Genomic DNA, 20160 nt, shown 5'->3' on the forward strand with positions numbered 1-20160 from the left:
TGAGCTCATGAGAGCTATGTCATGTCCAGAATTAATTTTGACTTTCTAATAGTCTCTTTAGAAGAGTAAACATTAAATAAGATGTGTTTACTTTTATTTTATGTGTTGGGTATTTTTCCTGCATATGTATCTGTGCACCATGACAATTTACAGTACACATGGAGGCCAAAAGTGGGCATTGGATCCTCTAGAACTGGAGTTACCGGCAGTTGTGAGCAGCCAAGTGGGTGCTGGGAACCAAACCTGGGTTCTCTGGAAAATCAGTTAGTGCTCTTAAGTGCTGAGCCACTGCTCCAACCTCAAAAGTAAATAATTTTTAAGTTTGAATATGTGCAAATATATTTATGAGTTTTTTCTATTTATGAAATGATTATCTGCTTAAGATCATAAAAGATTTTCTCCTATATTTTCCCCAGAAGTCTAAGAGTTTTACATTTAGGTCTTTGTTCCATGCAAGCTAATTTTTGTGAAGAATACAAGGTTAATATTTTTCTCTATAGAGAGAGTTGGTTTATTTAGCACTATTTTCTCCCCAAAGACATTCCATCTCCCCCACTGGAATATCTTATTTTTGTCAAAAATCATTTAGTGCATTTATGTATAGACAAAAAGATACAGGTGTTGTGGTTGGACTTTGAAATTTCACCACCAGGTGCACTGGTTTGAACACTGGCTCCTCAGCTATCAGCACTATTTTGTGTGTTGTGCACACCTTAGACACAGAGCCTAGAGTGGATGTGGGCCCAGAGGTACTAAACTAGCCCCCACTTGCAGCTTGGGTGAGCCCTCTTTTTGTCTCTTGATCCGACTAGATGTGATTAAGCCATGATGCACATTTCCACTGCAGGGAACCAAGCCACCATCCAGATCTTCCAGGATGGACAGACTGACTTTGCCCTCTAAACGGTGAGTCAAAAGAAATCCCTCCTCCATGGTTTCTCTAAGATATTTTGTGGTAATCACACAAGAAGTCAGTGATACCCAGGTGTACTCAAATACTTACTGTGGTTAGGAATTCATTCATTTAGGATCTCTATTTTTCTTCTAATATAATTAGTTTTGAATCCTTTCTTTGTGCCTATTCCAGAAAAATAAAACACTACCCACTGTTTCTAAAACTACTTAAGTGGTCCTCCCCACAGCATAGAAACAGAAAGCATCTTTCCCTCATTAAATGTATGGGTACTGCAGCCAGATGTGATGGTTCGCACCTTTAATCCCAGTACTTGGGAGGCAGAGACAGGCAGATCTCTGTGACTTTGAAGCCAGTCGACCAGTTTGACTTTCTATACCCAAAGAGGACAGATGAGTCAATATTTAATTCTTATGATAAAGACAGGCATGTGGAAAAGAAACCCAGTGGTTATGAAGAGAATGACCTAAAAATTTAATAGCTTGTATATATACAACAGGCAATACAAATTGGATAGTTTGGTTTTAACAATGTGGAATGTCATCATAAGGCTGCCCTCTCTCAACAGATTCACACTGTACAGTAAGAACTACAAGCATCCCCTTCCAGTGGTACTGATGCTCCACACAGTGAACTGTGGTCCAGCAGCTTAGCTGTTCATCCTCTGGCAGTGCAGAACTTTGAGAATCGCAGTTCTGCTTTGTTTTAAAAAGCACCATCTCTTTGATAACTTTCAATGATTTAAAAGACACACACACACACACACACACACACACACACACACACACACACACACACTGAGATCACACGTTCTTCCTAAGCCACTCCTTGCATTTGTAATTTGGTTGTTCAAAACAAATAACGTCAATTCAGTCAAGACATATTTAACAAGCAAAAACATATCTCCAAATAGGCTGGAATGAAATAATTTCCATGGGCAGAGACTACAAGAATCTTGACTTGGTCATAAAGAACTAGGGGAATAGTTTGTCTGCCCACAGTGACTCTGGTGGCTCTGGTGCCTGTGCTGTATCCACACAGCACCTGTGAAGAGACAGCCTGCAGGATCGATGCTGTGACTAGCTGTCACATGGTGATATGACTGATCCACAAGGTCCCTGGCCACAGGTGGATGTGAAGATCAGATCTCTGCAGCTGTTTTGAGTATTGGGTCTGCATGTGCAAGCTTTTAGAAGGGTGTAGGTACACCAAGCAACAAGCCCAGGAAAGGGCCTGCTCTCCAGTTCAGTGACTAAGGGGCCGGCCATTTTCCTCTGGACAGTGAGGGTAGAAAAACCCTGGGAGAGACATCTAGTCAATGACTAGCAGTTGGAAACACCCCTTCTTTTTGTCCATTATCACAGTCTGATGTATCTTCATGAATTCCTACTGCAATTTCTTTTAATTCAACAATAAACACACCCTTTAGAAAACCTAGTGGCTTGATCACTCACAAATGCAGCCCCGTGGAAACAAGTGTTTGATCTCTCCTTTTTGTAGCTTCCTTTCGGAGTTAAAACAGCATAATGCTGGCTGTTGACACAGTCTCTTAGTACAACACACATGCCTTGCCTCTCCCTAGCACTGGGAACAATGGGCCCTGGGTAACTTAGGATAACATATACTTTTGGAAACTCTCTCTCTCTCCTCCCCCACCCTGGCCTTTTCAGCCAGATTGGGGTCTTTTACTACTAGATTCAAGACAGTCAAGTTTGAAAAATGTTTTGGATAACAGTAAGCCATACCATGACTTGTTACATGGGAGGTGAACACTTGGCAGATATCTCACAAGTTCCAGATTTGGGTGTGCTGGATTCAGATCACTACTGGTACATGTAATATGAAACCAACTGGTATAATTTTCTGCAAAACCCAAACAATGCAGCATTAGGATATGCTTACTAAGGTGCTTCTTAATTCATGTTTTTAATGGAATGTATCAGACACACATCTACAAACAAATATGGATACATAGGCATAGACAAACATGGACACGTTTCTGTACAGCTTATGTTTTAGAGACTTATATGTATATATAAGAACCACACAGGGGAAAAAAAAGATTTCCCACTTCATCTCCCTGAATTGATGAAAATCAACTAGCTCACACAAAACGTTAAAATTTTTCATTTTCATATAAAATATCTACAAAAATAGATAACATTTACAAAAACCAGATAGTATTTCCAGTTTTCCTTAGTAATTTTTCCCTCGGTCCTTCCGCCTCCTTTTTTCCTCAGAAGGTGGCCATCTCCAGCAAAGAACGCTTGAACAGTTGAGCATTTCTGGACAGGTCTGTTACCTGATGCACCATCTCCTGCAGGGCGGTAGTGCTGGGGTAGTGGAGGGCAGCCATCTTAGTAGCCATGACTATTGTCTTGAGCTGTTCACAGAGCTGGTTGCTGGAGTTCCTGACTTTATTTCGAATGTCCTGGGCAGCCACCTGCCTTGTCAGAGTGTCTCCAATGAATACCAGTTTGTGTGCACTGAGAATGACGAACTTGCTGTGGGCCACAAAGATCCGTGGGGGCTGGGCTGAGCTGACACAGCTGAAGAGGGCATCGATGGCGTTGAGAAGGGATATGAAGTGGGTCTCGCACTGGTCATAGTAGAAACAAAGCAACTGCCTATCCTGAGCACCCACACTGCTGTTTGTGGTTGGGAGGGCCTGGGAGGGCTTCCACTTGGAGATGTCATTCTCCACGGGCTTGGTGATTTCTTGTTCCAACAGCTGGAACTGACTCAGCTGGAAGGGAGATGAGAGGTTTCGTTTAGGGCAAGAGAAAGAAACGTGGGTGTGGAGTCGAGAGATACCAGCTTCATCTTTAATAGATGCCAGGTACTTAGGAGCTGTGAGACACTGGCCAGGCCTTCCTTCCTAAACTGCACAACACAGACCCCAGGAAGGGGACCCCTGGGGACCCCCAGCTCTGACCTGTGATGACACCATTTGTCTTTTTTGCATTCTGTCTAGCAGGCAATGTTGGGTTTAAACCCCAGCCTCACCCTCTATGCCATTATGAGGGTTCAATGAATTACTGTTGAAGTAGTGTTTGGTGAATTGCAGACTCTGTATAAATGTTTACTAAGTGTTGAGAGACAGTAAGGGAAAACCAGATGCAGGGACCTTACTGTCAAATACATCACCAATAGTTCGCTACTTCCCCAGGGAAGGCCCTGCCTTTCTCTTAATGATGGAAAATTCATGAAGACTCTCTATTTCTCCGGTCCTCTCTGTCAAGATGTACACATTACGATCCTTCACTAAGAAAAGTATTACAAATGCACACCTACTTAGGGAAAAGGACGCAGGGAAATCTGAGCATTAATTGTTTATAGTATTTTATAGCATATGTGTATAGGTCAGAGGACAATTCATGGCAGGCAGTTTGGAGGATCAAACTCAGGTCATCAAGTTTGGCAGCAAGTCACTAACACTGAGCCATCTCAATGGCTAGGATATCAGCTTTTCTGATGCCCTCTTTTGCATCCCTAACAAAACTGTGATTTCAAATTGAAATGATAATTTCTTGCTATTTTACTAAGAATACTGCGTTCAGGATTCAGTTAATCTCTCACCCTGATTCAGAGCTGAGTCAGTACAGGGACACCTCCATCCTGCTTCCCTGGAGAAGTGCATAGTCAGTTTTATATTGCACAGAATCCACTTGTTTCTTAGGGATTACTTTAGTGTATACTAGTCCCCACAAACTGCCATCTTACTGGGCCAACTGCCAATGTAAGCACAGTAGATATAGGGTGGTGTTCCAACATTATTTGAAAATAATGAATTTGATTTCAAATCATGTGTTTGTAGAGGGCAGTACTTTCCCATTTGATACAGAAGGAATTGAATTTTTGGCCCATTACATGATGCTTGAGTTGACACTCCTGTTGGCTAGAAAGCAAGGGTCCTCTAAAGACATCTTGTCACTTTATGTTGTGATGTGCTATTTCATTTCATATTAAAGAGTGTGGGAATCTTTAGTCCATTTCTCTGTTTTCCTGTCCTTGACTTGGCAATGTCTTTCCTTACCTGCTGTACTCATTAAACCTTTGAGTGAATGTGCCCTGCTCCACCCTTAGTAAATGGACTTGAACATGTCTCACAAACATTGGATCCTTCCCTTTGACCCTTATACTGGACTATGCAAAAGATGAGGGATGGGGTTGAAGAGAGAGTTAGAATCAAACTCTTAGGAATTTGATAACCACAGAAGTGTTGACCATTAGCTAAGGAATCCCAAGTGAAATGACATCTACAGAGAAAGCTTTGGAGCTGGGCATAATGGCACATACCTGCAATCCCCACACTCAAGAGGTTGAGGAAGGAGAATACCAAGTTTGAGGCCAGCCTGGGCTACATAGTGAGACCCTATCCCAAAGTATAACATAACAAACCAAAGCCCTGTAGAGGGGGCTTGAGTGTCCATTTGTGAGTTTGATAACTAGATATAACTAGAGACAGTGTTAGAGAGTACAGGAGAATAAAGCTGATCGCGGAAGAGAACCAAGAGAAAAACAAAGAGGAAAGGCAGCCCTTGTTCCCGTCAGTCTTGGCTGCACCTTCATTCTCCTGAATTCCCTCACTGTGCCTCCAATAGAAAACCAACTAGCTTGGGCCACCCTGACTTGTGTCTTGAGACCAAAGGCTTTAACCCAAATAATCCTAACACGCTATATATTAACAGGCATAGCCTGAACAAACCCTGTCATTTGGATGCAATCCAGGTATCCTCAGCTGCAGTCACAGACCACAAATCTTCACTTTGTTCTTATGTCCTATTATATGCCTGGGACGTCTTCATGCCAGCATGCTGGCAGGACCCCAACCTTTTGAAGTTGCCTATTCCCTACTAAGTGGAGCCTTTCCTGGCACCAAAGAGCCCAGTGTTTCGTTTGAACTTACCTGATGATGCTCTAGCTGGGTCTTGCTCTGCTTGATGATGTTCTCTTTTTCCAAGAGCTCCTTCTGCTGCCGTTCAAACTCCTCCTTACCCTGTGGTTTTCAACACAAAGACCACATTACCTCACCACTCTGAGTCACTTGTGGGAACAGCTTCATTGACAAACACACTCAGACTGTCATTGTCCACTGGCCACTTCCTTCATGGCCAGCTCGTCATTGTCCACCACTGACAGGGACTTCCAGAGTTACTGTGGAGACAGGCTTGAGAAGAAAAGCCTGTTTCCGAGTGGGCTGCTATGGTTGCGGCTCGTTCTACCTGGAGAGCTTCCCATGATCCTCTTTACACTCTCTTAAGAAGCACTACTTTTTCATGGTTCTTTTTTAATGGGTTATACGTGAACCCATGCACTTTCAAACCAAGGTAAAAATGGGTGCAGATTTCATTTCCAATTTCTTTGAATCTCCTGTATCTCTCTACCTGTACTTGGTATTCTCCAGTGTATACCATCAGAAGCCCAGTGAGATGATGTTAAATTCCTTCATCTAACCTAGGCCATTCCTCAGCATGAGATGAGGCTCAATTGACCCTTCCTACTCTCTTACACCTCTGGCCTTTCAGTATTGAACAGTGTTCAGCATAATTCATGGCTCTCAATCAAATGGAAAAGAATGGCAGAATAAAACATTAAGCTAAGTAGTAAGTACTAGATTATGGTAGAATGAATTCTTCAAAGTTGATGGGGAAGTTTTCAGGATCCCAGGTCAATTGGGAACTACACCATTTATAATTCTAGGAAGCAGTTTGCAGAGCTTAACATATGCAGGCCAAGCTGTTGGCCAATTGGCAAATGATCACAGGTCCTCTAAATTTGATGGGGCTGTGTGTCTTTGTAAGCAGTGAAACACACACACACACACACACACACACACACACACACACACACACACCACTGTGTAGGCCTCAAGAGTTCCTTAGAAACACTCTATGTACAGATATTTTCAATAGTTTTTTTCTTAACAGTGATATATTTTAAAACTTATTTCTATTACAATGGGCTGTTCCATGGAACTGTGCCATAAAACACAAGTAGAGGAAGAATTGATACCATGACTAGTGGACCCACTGTTCCCCATTGATGAGTCTCCTCCAACTTGCCTGAGGTATATCAGTGAGATTTAATACAACCCTTTGAGTTAGTGCCTTCTCAAAATAAAATGAAGGCCCAGGGAGGTTAAATGAAGTGGCCGTACAGTTTTTGTACAACCTCACCTACTTAATTTTCACAGCACTTAGATTAGCACTCAGCATGTTCTGTCCTTTGGCTGTCCAGCCTATGGACATCAGTTCTGGGCTCCTTGAATATGAGTGTAGGTGGTTTCTAGGTCTGGTTTCCTTACCTGTAGGTGGACATAATCATAGTCATCCATCCAACTCCTTTCAGAACCATCACTGCTACTACAGTCTGGTGGCTGGTCCTTGCCTAGAGTGGGAGGCAACGGCTTATTGTGGACCTGGGCCTTGTAGTCACCAGGACGCAGTGGCTGCATCTGGGCCCCCGTATGTGTGTACTCGCTTGAGTTCATGATGCTGTCGGGCCCATTCTTCAGATGGGAACCACCAGGACCTGCTCTAAAGAGGGTCTCTGCATAGGTGCTGATGGTGGTGGTCAGTTGCTTGGCATCATCTGGCACTGTCTTAGCCACCATCACAAACCGGTCCAGATCATCACATTTATTTTGGGGCTTCTTGATAGCTAAGACATTCAGGGACCAGTTGCATTCATTCAAATCATGGCTGGTTTGACTTAGTATCTGGTGGGAATCCTCAACCCTTTGAAGTTCCCGCTTCATTTTGTTGTGGAGGACCAGTTCTGAGAGGCAGGAGGCATTGGCTAAAGCTCCCTTGGCAAAATGGAGGTATTCTCGTAAAAACAGCTCTACCTTGTCCACTGCAGTGCGGATCTCATTGATGTGTCTTTCCATGTATCCATAACACCTCCAGTCTGTGGTGACGAGCGACATGAGGCTGCAGACACCCATCTCCAGGGTCTGCTGGAGCCGATAGAGCTTCTCAATGGCTGTGTCTGGGTCCAGTAGGAGCCTTTTGTCCTGAGGTGGGGAGGCTGACAATGAGGACTCCTTTGAGGAGGTGGAAGATGTGGACATGTTACTCCTGGTACTGCCAGTGCTGGAGAAAGACAGTCGGTTGATCCCATCTACCACATCCCGAGAGCCTTTGGCATCTGCTGGGTTGTGCAGAGGGACATCGTAAACACCGTCTCTTTCCTCCAGATTTGCTTTTTCACTGGTTTCTGCTGGTGCCTCCAGAAACTGAATTCCTCGGGGGACATCATATGCATCACTCTGAATGCCCCCAGATGGTCCCAGCTGAGAGGGTGGATGATGCAGAGAAAGGCTCTGGTGTCTTCGTGCTGGTGGTTCTGCAGCTCCTGGGGCATCACAGGGGAATTTAATATGAAGGTCCTTCCCCGCTGTCTTGGTGCTGGTTGGAGGGATGTCATAAACCCCCTCAGGTCTAGTGTCTGGCCTTCCATCTTGTTTCATTGGAGACGGGAAATCATATTCCTTCTCCCTAAGCCCTGCTTCATCTCGACAAGCTGATGGTGGAATGGAATAGACCTAGAAAGTAAGTAAAAAGCCAATTTATTTCTCCATCCTGGATGGAGGCAGAAGATGAAGAGTCCGTGAAGGTGTGGTTCACAGTTGGTAGACCCATTTGCTAGATCTTCTTCCTCCCTCCTCCCACCATTTACTGATTTCAGATGTTTCCCAGGATGCAGCATGATCCTCGGAGGCTGTGTGCCCTCATCCTGACACATCCACTACCATTGGCAGTGCTGGCTGGCTCTGGGGTAGAGCCCTCATAGCTAAGTTGCTCTTTGTGGTCTCATGTTTCCAAGCATTTACTGACTGACTATCCTACGCAGATTGACCCATGCTGAGAGACAGAAGACATGGTACACTGGACTGAAGGATCCGAGTTCTCTGCTTGGTCATTAGACCGTTTGTGAAGCTACCTGGGTCTCCTTAGTCTTCAGAAGCACAGCTCCCTATCTGTTCAGCAAAGCTAATTGTATTCAAAGTGTGGGTACTCTGGGAGAATAACAGAAAACCGAATGGGCTACCTCTTATGAATAAACTGAGGAAGCTGTAGACCAGTGCTTCTCAACCTGTGGGTTGTGACCCCTTGGTGGGGTCAAACAACACTTTCACAGGGGGTCACATATTAGATATCCTGCATATCAGATATTTATGTTATGATTCATAACAATAGCAAAATTATAGTTATGAAGTAGCAATGGAAACAGTTTTATAGTTGGGGGTCACCACAACATGAGGAAGTGTGTTAAAGGGTCACAGCATTAGGCAGGTTGAGAACCAATGCTGTAGACCTTTCTAGAAATCTGAGATGTATTAGATATTGAAAACCAAACTCACCATCTTCCCTTCCAATTGACTCTCATCATCGACGTCTCTATATCTTAGGGGACCCTCTACATTTGTAATTATAATTATAAATGTGTAATTAATTGCTGTCTTCTCTCCTTTACTTCCTTCCCTCTCTCTCTTCTCTCTCCCCTTCCCTCATGAAGACGGTTTTTCCCTTTTGGAGAATGCCATTGTTTTATCCCAACAAACTGACACACATCACCCCTGCCCCATACACACAGAGATACTCATCCACACCCAGGGCTTTACCAGCTCACTTACCCCTTGAGTAGGGGGAATGTCATACACCCCTTGAGGTTTTATCTCCCCCACTGGAACCGAAAACATGGGGCCTTTCACTGATGAAGGAGGGATGTCATATACCTGAAGAGAAACACTTGAGTTACACAGGATGGAGATGCCATCTATTACTTCTCTAGCTACTGTTTCCTTATGGATTTATCAGCTCTCACACAGACTTGGTCTTTAACAACATCCCATGACATCTGGGGTTTATGGAAGTTTCCTTTATAAATTTTGCATGATTTGGTTTCAATTGAATATGAAAATGATTTCATGTGACTTGTCTGTTCTATAATTTAGATCATTTAAATTGCACATTTCCAGAAATAAAATGACAAACTTATAAAGCACCAAGATATTTCTCAGATGGTAGGCTAGACTTTCTGATAAGGCAAACTCAGAAACAGTTTAAATCGTACTGGCTGAGATCCTGGACCTGCAGCTCAGAGCTCCATTTGATGAGGTTGTCACTGGAGACCCTCCACTCCTACGTGGTCCTGAATACATGCTACCCCCAAAGCCAGTGACCCTGGTGATGTTCCCATCGCCTACCCCTTGAGTGGTGTGGGAAGGAGGGACATCGTAGACATCCTTTTGGTATCTGGATGGGTACTCGTACACATAGCCTTGGCCTGTCCTCACGGGGGTGATCACCTGTGGGTGAAAAGACACAGAGATGTCAAATGACAATCCCGAGTCCTCAGCATTCCTCTTAGCCTGTCACCAGGCACACATCCCTACTCAATCCCCCATAGCAGGGAAAGAAAGAAGAGGGAAGGCAGGAAGGATGGAGAGAGAGAGAGAGAGAGAGAGAGAGAGAGAGAGAGAGAGAGAGAGAACACATGAAGACACGAGGTAGAATATGTAGGAAGTGTCTGAAATACCATTATTTCCTTTCCTAAGCATTTTCCAAAAATCCTATCGAAGTTCATCAGTAGTCTCAATTCCCTTTATTCAAGGAGATATGGAATTGTCTTATATTGTATAAATTATAAAAGTCAGGCTGGAGAGAGGGTTCAACAAGTTCAGGGCACTTGTTACTCTCACAGAGGCACTGGGATTGGTTTCCAGCCCCCACCATGGCCACTCACCATCTGTATCTCCAGTCCCAGGGCACTGATGCCCTCTTCTGGCCTCCAACAGCACCAGGAACATGTGTGGTACACACACACACACACACACACACGTAGGCAAAACATTCATACACATACATAAAAATCAGTAAGTCCCAATAAAATAAAATAATGCAAGTCTCAGCTGATCAGTCCTTTTGGAGTGGCCGAAGCACAACAGTACAGTTTTTAAAAGGCTCCAGAGCTTTTGTCCAGTACATAGGACAAACAGTTTGTCCCCTTAAAATTCCTCTCACACCTTCCATGGTGTGCCTCTTTATCTGACATTCTTACTGTGATTATAACTGAGATTCCACAGGTCACCCTAGTCCTTCCACGGAGCCCCTGCAGACAGCCCTGTTCTTAAGACTGCCTAGGAGCATTCACCCTAATTTATGAAACAAGGGAAACACAGTTCCCTCAGTGTCTATGAGAGATTGGGTCCAAGATCCCTGGATGCTTGAGCCCATGGGGTGTGGTGTTTTGCGTGTAACCTCCATACATCATCTGGCACACTTAAAAGCCTCTCCAAATTACTTTGTGGTCTACAATGCTTTACAAATACTAAGTCAATAGATGGTATACGGTATTGTTTAGGGAACAATGACATAACTCTACACACGTTCACTGCAGACATAATTATTTTCTAAATAGTTTTGACTTGCAGCTGGCTGTCTCCTCTGATGTGGAACCCATGGTGCAGAGGATAAACTGTGCTGGTGAGGAAGCCCTCAGGACTTTCAGCTTTGAAGTTTCCTGACTTCTAATCTCTAATCATTCCCCCATTTCCACCAGGGAAGCAAATATCCCCAACAGCACCTACATCCAGTGGGTATCAGAAGTCAAATACACTCACAATGGGCTCTGGCATCTGGAGCCAAAGTTAACAGACTGATCTCATTTAGTGGGTTAGCCTGCTTACTTTCCATTCTCCCTTCTTCCTCCTTTCCCTCCCTCTTTCTGTGAGTGTGAGTGTGTGTGTGTGTGTGTGTGTCCCTTCTTCCTCCCTTCCCTCCCTCTCTCTGTGAGTGTGAGTGTGTGTGTGTGTATGTGAATGTGTGAATGCACTCTGTGGTATGTGCATATGTGGAGAGCAGTGGTTGACCACCTTTATGCATCTTTCTCTATTTCTCTCCACTTTTTATCTATCTATCTATCTATCTATCTATCTATCTATCTATCTATCGACACCATCTCTTCACTGACCAGGAGCTCACCACTTGGTTAGACTGGCTGGCTTGTGAAGCCCTGAGATTTGCCTTTCCTGGTGCCCATACCATTACTGAGGTTATAGGCACATGCCACCACACCTGGCTTTCCCACATGTGCTGGGGATCTGAACTCAGGTCCCCACATTTGTACAGTAAGCACTTTACCCACTGTAGGCTCCTATGTTCTGCTGTGTAGTGCCATTGGTAATTCTAAGCAGGCTAGAAACACTGTTTCAACTTAATTGATTTAATTTTCTCAGGGCTTGCAAATTGCCATAGTCTAATTTTTGCCTGACTCTCTTCTACCAAATCATTAACAGTGTCCCTGTCAAAAACTGTCCCCCACCCCCCACCCCTGTCTTTGAGAAGTGACACCAAAAATTAGGAAGATCTGTCTGTTCCCAGGAAGCCCCCATCCTTCACCCTTTTAACGTGCAAACTCTGGCGTCAGGCTGCCTACAGAACTATGTGAAAAATGTTCCACGTCCATCTTAAGCTGAAGGGAGTGGAACACAGCCAAGTGTGCCAGTGTCTGGACCCCAGGGGCTCCAAAACCTCCCTGTTCAATTTTGTTTAAAATGCCTGATGCTTACAAACTGATTATTTCTTGCACTGAAGGTAAAAGAGATTAGTATGCGGCAAACATTTCCATCCAGTCTCTCCATTGTCTTGGCTTTAGAAAAGGAACACGGCGCTTTAAGTTTGTTGGCATGGAGTGACGGAACCATTTTATGAAGCAACCATTGTATTGTGTACAGCAAATACTCCTTCCTAAAGTGGGGGCTGTTTGCTGAAGGCTTTCAATGCCCTTGTATGGTTTTTTTTTTTTTTTCACTTACCATTGTGCAAGAGAGATAGGAAGATCTTGTAAACATTCTGTTTATAGCTCTCTATTTAGCTTTATAATAGAACCTGCTCACAACCCAGCTTTTGGTGAGTGTGGAAACTTCAAGAGTGCATTGCGTGTCAAGCTGCCAACTTAGGGATACTGGTGACTAATGACAATTAAGTTGAAGTCTTGTATCCCATTTCATCTTATATTTGGAAAACAGGGGGGTAGGGATGTAGAGGGGGCAGGGCTGGTGTCTGAGTGTGGTTTTGGGGAAGGCGGGTAGGGGATGACCCTTAGAAAGGGATAGGGACCAAGCCATCCCCTGCTTTTGTGGCCCTTCCCTAGCAGGGCACACTCAGGCTTCTTGGTATTTACCATTCCACTTCCTGACAAATGTCACAGAACCCCAACTTGCTCTCTCTTTCTCATTTAGAGGATGCCTGTGGTCATCTGGTGTTTAAAACTTTGCATTCCAAACTAGTCATTTTTCCTTGTTTATGCAGTTAAAGAAACAGATGGCGAAAACCACGGAAGGAAAAAGCCAATAAAATACAGTCTTCCCCATCCCAGCATTCCCGGTGGTACACTCTAACTCACATGGGTCCACCAATGACATTTAAACGGGACCAAAGCTTTGCATCTGGTGGGACATGTCAGAGCAGTTAGTGATCCACGTGGTAGTTTAGGAAAGGCTGCTGAGGCTTTCCTCAGTGCTAGCTCTGTCTCCACCCTTCCTAGGACCCTTTCCATGCCGATGGGGTGTTCCTTCCTCAGGGGGAAGCGCTTGGCCAGCCTAACCTTCGGGTTCTTTCTTCCTGCTTGGCAGGAGTACACAAAAAGCACTCTACATTCGCTCCTCATTCAGCCTCCTAGGACTACTGACTTGCAGCCTAAGAGGCACACCAAGAGTGGAGGAAGACCATGAGTTTGGAAGAATTCTCCCGGGCATTAATGAAATCACTACACGAGGGCATTTTCAAATAAATTTCTTAACGAAATCAAGTCAGGTTTTTCATTTCCCTGTTCTCTCTGTTTGTTTTTCTTTTGTGTGATCCTTTTACTCTACACATTTATTTATAGTTGCAAAGGCTTAGCCATGCTGACCTCTTAACTCATTACTGCTTCCCAGGGAGCTAAGCTGTGAGGTGGGCTGCGGCCCGAAGGTCCAGAACAGCAGCAGCTGCTTCCTTGATTGTAATTACCCTGCAAAGGACCTGCTGCAAAGGACCTGCGTGGTCACATGTGGCTCTGTCTCTGGCCTGATGAGGGATCCTGTTCTTGTCAACTAACCAGAAAGTCCCAAGAAGAGCCAGGAAGCAGAGGACAGACTGCAATCATTTGGCTTTTTTTCTTCCTTTCCTTTAAATTTTTAAAATCAGCTCTCATTAGTTGTGTGTGTGTGTGTGTGTGTGTGTGTGTGTGTGTGTGTGTGTGGATGTGGATGTATGTGTGTGTGCATGCACTTGTGAGTGTGTAGATGTGTGTGGTGTGTGTGCACACTTGTGAGCATGTGGATATGTGTGTACACTTAGGAGTGTGTGGATGTGTGTGTACATGTGTGAATATGTAGGTGTGAATGTGCATACTTGTGAGTGTGTTGTGTGTGTGTGTGTGCGTGCGTGCGTGCATGTGTGTGTGTGTGTGTGTGTGTGTGTGTGTGTGTGTGGTATGTGTCTGTGTATAGTTGTGAGTGTGTGGGGGCCAAAAGCTGATGTCAGGTGACTCCTCAACCTCTTTCAACTTCATTTTTTAAAAAAGATTCGAGAATAGATGGCCATAATGTCTGCATTACATGTCAAGACCTAGGGAATGCTAGCCCTCTAATGAATGTGTTTACATAAGTACAGCAGACAACCTCAGCAGTTCTGCCTTGCACTCCAGTGGAGGTTGGTTCTCCTCACATTGAGCCTTAGATCCTCACGGTGGGGACAGCTTTTGAAGATGTTCCCGACCCAGCCTGTCATTTGTAGGTGCAGCTTCTGAAGCTACAGATTCGATCAAACTCGGGGTGGGGGGCATGCATGGGAACAATGGCACCTGCACTGAGCACATGCCGACTTCCACTTCTGTGTCATTCTGTCCCAAATCACACAGTCTAACAAGCACGGGCACAGCATTTAATTGCATGGGTTTTGTAAGTTACCTAGAGATGATTCAACACCTGTGTGCGGATATGTGTAGGTTAGACAAGCATTATGCCATTTTCGGTGAGAATCTGAAAGGGTCTTTGGAGGTCCTGTAATGAATTCCTGGAGATGACAGACAAGTCCTTCTACTTTCATGATTCATTCTTTGGAGAGCCGTGCACACTAGAGTTAAAAGAAAGGTCCATTTGGATAGCAGAGGGCGAGAGTCTGGATTAGAGGAGAGCTCTTGGGGCTCTTTGTTGATGTTTTCACATTCAGTTCGCCTGGGCTTGTACCACAGACAAGCAGGGATCCTTCATTAAGACACTTGAAGGCCGGGCAAATAGGAGCAGAGGAGAAACAGGCAGGCAGGCTTCCGTGCCTGGGAGTCAATGCACATCCTATTGAAAGGTAGACAGCCATGCCTGTGTTCCAGTACTGGGCTTTGCTGTCAGATCTTGCATGCATTTGAAAGCCAGAAGTATAAAATTCTGGTTTTCAAAATTGGTTAAAAAATTTAAAGCAGTGTGTTGGCTGAATAAACTGCATCTCTGGTGCCTAGGCTGCCTGGCTTTCTTTCACCTATATGCTTTTTGTCTATGTATTTTCCACTTCCGCCTTTGAGACCTTGAAAACCCCTAGGTCTGACCAATACCTTTTCTATCAAGACTGCCAGTCTCTAGTTTCCTTAAATGCCCTGAACACCCACACATCTGCACCTTCTTTGTCTATGCGACTCTTTCCCCTCCCATATCTTCAGAGTTCATTGTTTTCAGAGTTAAGCAGAATGCCTCTCTCCCAGAAAGCTTTCCCTAGACAGTCAAATTACCTCTGTCCTTGTAACACTCCAAGTACTTTCTCCACACTTCTGATAATGTGTGTGACTTGCGGTTTGACTCTCTTGGTGACCTCATGGCTTTTCTTAGTATGTTGGAGCTATTTATTATCCATTTCTACCTTACCCCTGTGTCTTGGATACAGCATCTTTTAAGAAAGATGGTGTAGAAGGAGAGTAAACTATGTTTGCCTTCACAGAATAAGCTGATTTTCTGGGGCAGCCAGCTCTGGAGTGAGTGGCACCCCCAGGCTCACGGGCAGGATTCCTATCAGTCATGGTGAGCAAGTGAGAGAGCCAAGAAAAGGATGACATTCAGTGTGGACGGTGGGTCAGCAACCACTAACGAATGTGTCAGCGGCTGTGCTGGGAGAAAGAAGACATCATACTCCGCTGTCTCCTTTGGCCCCAGAAAGGAAACATAATTTAGAGGACTAAGCATTGTGCTTCAGTTCCCAGGGCATGTGACGGGCCTCCTGTCGTGAGAACTTGAGCCCAAAGGTTGAAAGCTCACTGGTTCTGCAGAGGGAAATGGTGGATGGCTGGCGTAAGCTGCGGGTGGGTAGAGCTGGACCTGTGTGTGGTTCTACCACTTAAAAGTCATGAGCACATGAGCAAGGCTGCAGCCAGGCTGTAAGCCGTCATGTGTGCGATGTAAAAGGCATGAGTTTACATTTATTTGTGCCTATGAGGCTGGCAGATGAAAATAAAATCTGCTCTGGAGGTAGACAGCATGTCATAGACCCCAAATTATTTTTACACAAATGATCTAAATGACAGTGTCAAAGACACCCAGAGAACCAGTACCACAGGAGGGGAGCCAGTTCTTGCTTGCTGGTAGAGATGTGGTGCATATCTTAGTACAAAGATTTCAAGGCTGTTTGCCTTCAAAGTGTTTCATGATTAAACATGAAGATAAAACAAAAATCACTAACTTCTATGTTTACATTATATGAAAAGAAAGTCAACTTTACACATGTGTAAAGTGTTGAAAGTCAGGCCCAAGAGGCACTGGGAACTTCAAAGCAAAGGCACCAATGAGAGGGGACTTTGTTTCTTAGCAGCAGATCTACTCAGGTTCTTATTTTATCAGTGTTGCCAATATCATGATTATCATCACCACAGGTAAAGGTACTCCAATGGAAAGCCCTGGGGCAAAGGGTGCTTTCATGGGTTTTAGAGATGAAGGCCTTTTCTGAAGAAAAGGGTGATGAGGTCCTATGCTCAGGACATGTGACTAAAATTCTCATCAGTGGGAGACCACAAGCTAATGCTTGTCAAGAGTATCTCACCAAGAAGTAGGGCATGGAGCCTGCTCTCTGCGATGTGGATAAGCAAAGCTTTGCCCTAGAGATAACTCCCCACATGATATCACTGGGGCCAAGGCCTCAGCAAGTCTGCTTGGGCTGTATCTTCCCTTGGGCATCTGCAGCACCTCCCTAAGGCAGAGCTGGGGTTGGGACAACTTTAGTCTCTCAGCTGCCTGCTGCTAGCTCACTGGCACATGAGGAGAAACAGGAAGGAAGCAGCCATATGCCATTCATGAAGGCAAATGTTTGAGCTGATGAACAAGGCAACCCACGTCAACTGATCAAGTACTGAAATATCCTAAAAGTATACATAATAACTATGTGCTATTTAAAAATTACACACACACACACACACACACACACACACACACACCTATCTGAGTAAGAAAGAAGAAAGAATTGAGTAGAGTAGAGGAGAGACATGGAGATGGGCTGGGAAGAGCATAGGAAACTTCAAAAGTATTGCTCATATTCTAGTTGTTATTATTCATAATTCTACTCTGCCATTCATCTGTTTATTTACCACCTATCTACCCTACTTACTGAACTTTGTATATAACATGGCTAGGGGTGGGATGTAGCTCAGTGGTGGGTGTGTGTCTGGTGTGTACAGGGGCCTGTGTCCTGTTCTTAGCACCATCAAAAGAATCTTTACAAAATCACAAAATATAATTTTAAGAAAAATTAAGGCAATAATAAAGAATTCCACCTGGAAGCATTTTCTTTTAAGCGTATCACAGTGCATAGGAAGTCACAACAGTTACCACTTGTAATATCTGATTTTGCAGCTAATTTTGTATCCCGTCATTTTTTGCAAACCAGCTTTAGAAATGGCACACTGTGTAATCTGTTGCCCTTGCTACTAAGATATGGGCAGGTGAGATGGCTCAGCAAGTAAAGGTGCTTGCTGCTAAACCTGACAACCTGAGTTCAATCCCTGTGATTGCTAGAAGGAGAGAACCAACTCCTGCAAGTTATACTCTAAAGTCCACACACATACTACAAATGCAGAGTGTGCACGCACACACACACACACACACACACTCCACATGCATGTGTACACAGACTACATACACGTGCACGCACACACATGCACATATACGGGTACACACACTCCACATGCATGTGTACACATACTACAAATGCAGAGTGTGAATGCTCACACACACACACACACACACACACACACTCCACATGCATGTGTACACACACTACATACACATGCGCATGCACACACATGCACATATAAAGGCACACACACTCCACCTGCATGTGTACACACACTATATACATGTGCGTACACACACACACACACACACACGCATGTATTAGATATTGCCTAAACTACTGACCAGGATGGAGCCGAGCAGGAAGGTGAATAACCAGGCTCTAGTGTTCTGCCCTAAGGCCTTCACCAGAACTGAGGAAATTTGCCACTCAGAAAGCATAGCGGGTGCTGATGAGGCTGGAGCATAGCACTGCAACAGACCCACATACAGCCTGGCCATCAACAATCCCTGAGATGCTCCAATGAACAAGTGTGTCACATGACTAGCATCCATTGCTTTCTCTTGGCAACAGAGGGAACTATAATTACGCTGCTCTCTGCCTCCCCAAACCTCCCTGATTTATTTATACTACCTCTCGTTGGGTTTCATGCATTAACAAGACTATGTTAATTTCTAAAGCTGCTTATTAGATAGGAACTATTTCACTCAAATGAAATAAAAAAGCAGTAACAGACACCACAGCCTTGATTAGGTTTTATAATAACAGTTTGTCTTAAATGAACAATTTACCCTCTTCCTTTTTCAAGAAAACCCTAGGAAAAGAAATGTCACCCCACCACTGCCTGCCACTCGGACTGGGGCTCAGCTTTCAGCAACCAAGAGCTACAGTGGGCTGCCTGTTTGAAATCCAAGATTACGTCTTACACTTGCATGAGGAGAGGAAAAGCCACACGTGGTCCACCCTGGATTCATTAATTCTCTGTAAATTCTCTCTGCCCAGCTTGGGTGCAGCAATGAGTTCATTTGTTTACTTGCATAGCAACAACACAGTGAAAACCCAGTCTGACCTTAAAAACACACCCTCCCGAGCCACATCCAGGCGTAGCCCACCCAACCTACCGCTTCTCTTGCTTTCTTGGAGACCTTTTCCTTCTCTATTTTGGGGACGTGACTTACTTTGCTTTAAGGACATTTGAGATTTGATTTTATGCTGGAACTAAACTCCTTGCAAGCCATCTCAATCACAGCCAACCTCTCTCTCCACTTGAGTGAAAGGAGAAGGGAAGGCTCAGAAGTGGAGCAGCGCTCTTGGGTCACTGGCATTTGACACAGCGTTGTGTGGCAAAGCACTCAATGGGAACAGAGGCCTGATTGTTAAACCACTAGCATGCCTCCCCTGCTGCTGTCAGGAAGCTCTTTGTATATAGTGAACACTAAAGCAATATTTAGTTATGGACTGACCAAGTACCAAAGAGCAGTGAGAAACCCTGAACATCAAACCATGGTGGGAAATGACGTCTGGGTTCCCCAAGTGACCAAGGTCTTTTATGGCACAAAGCTGAATACAGTCTGCAACAATTAGGTATTGAAAGTCAATTTTTATATCCTTTTCAATCGACTGAAATATTCTTTTGCATGAAACCATAAAGGAATAGGCATTTGGGCTCTTTTTATATCTGAATAAATTCAACAGAACCATATGCAATACATCTAGATTTAGATGCTCTAGACTGCCCTGTTGGACCATGGGCAGGAGGTGATGGAGGAGAAGTTTGGGACCCAAATGCCTGTGGGTATTGTTTCTCCTGAGTAGGAGACCTCTCATGGCTTAGCAGGAGGAAGGATGTGATGGCTGATGGGACAAATAGCACATATGGCAGAATTTGGTGCCAGTTCTGAAGATGGCTGCCATGCTGAGAGGCACCAGGTCTATTTCTTTGCCTAGACCATGAGGCTTATTTCGGAAAAGATGGTAGGAAATAGTAAGTATGAGGAGGAAGCACTTCCCTGCCTTACAATAAAGCATGGGGGGCTGTTCTCCAAATGACGAGCGTCCTGGACGTTTTCTTGCATATAAGACCCGTGTCTGGTAAAAGCTGATTTTCACTGGTGAGGACAGCACAGCCCTTGTAACCCTGAGTCTCCATCT

The 20160-nt window shown here is 44.4% G+C and overlaps 1 protein-coding gene across 3 annotated transcripts in view; it reads right to left on the minus strand.

The window, feature by feature from the left end:
* Positions 1 to 1363: 1363 nt before the first annotated feature.
* The window catches only part of Nedd9 (neural precursor cell expressed, developmentally down-regulated 9), a 174847-nt gene continuing 156050 nt past the window's right edge, over positions 1364 to 20160 (minus strand). For all 3 annotated transcript variants that reach the window (XM_036188841.1, XM_036188839.1, XM_036188838.1), the window contains 5 exons: positions 10128 to 10229; positions 9555 to 9656; positions 7221 to 8462; positions 5823 to 5912; positions 1364 to 3659 (listed from right to left, as the gene is read on the minus strand). In XM_036188841.1, the coding sequence (XP_036044734.1) occupies positions 3150 to 3659; positions 5823 to 5912; positions 7221 to 8462; positions 9555 to 9656; positions 10128 to 10229 (2046 nt within the window). In that variant the 3' untranslated portion in view covers positions 1364 to 3149. The remainder of the gene's footprint in view (positions 3660 to 5822; positions 5913 to 7220; positions 8463 to 9554; positions 9657 to 10127; positions 10230 to 20160) is intronic.

The sequence above is a fragment of the Onychomys torridus genome, chromosome 5 (genome assembly GCF_903995425.1).
Source record: "Onychomys torridus chromosome 5, mOncTor1.1, whole genome shotgun sequence".
NCBI classification, from domain to species: Eukaryota; Metazoa; Chordata; class Mammalia; order Rodentia; family Cricetidae; genus Onychomys; species Onychomys torridus.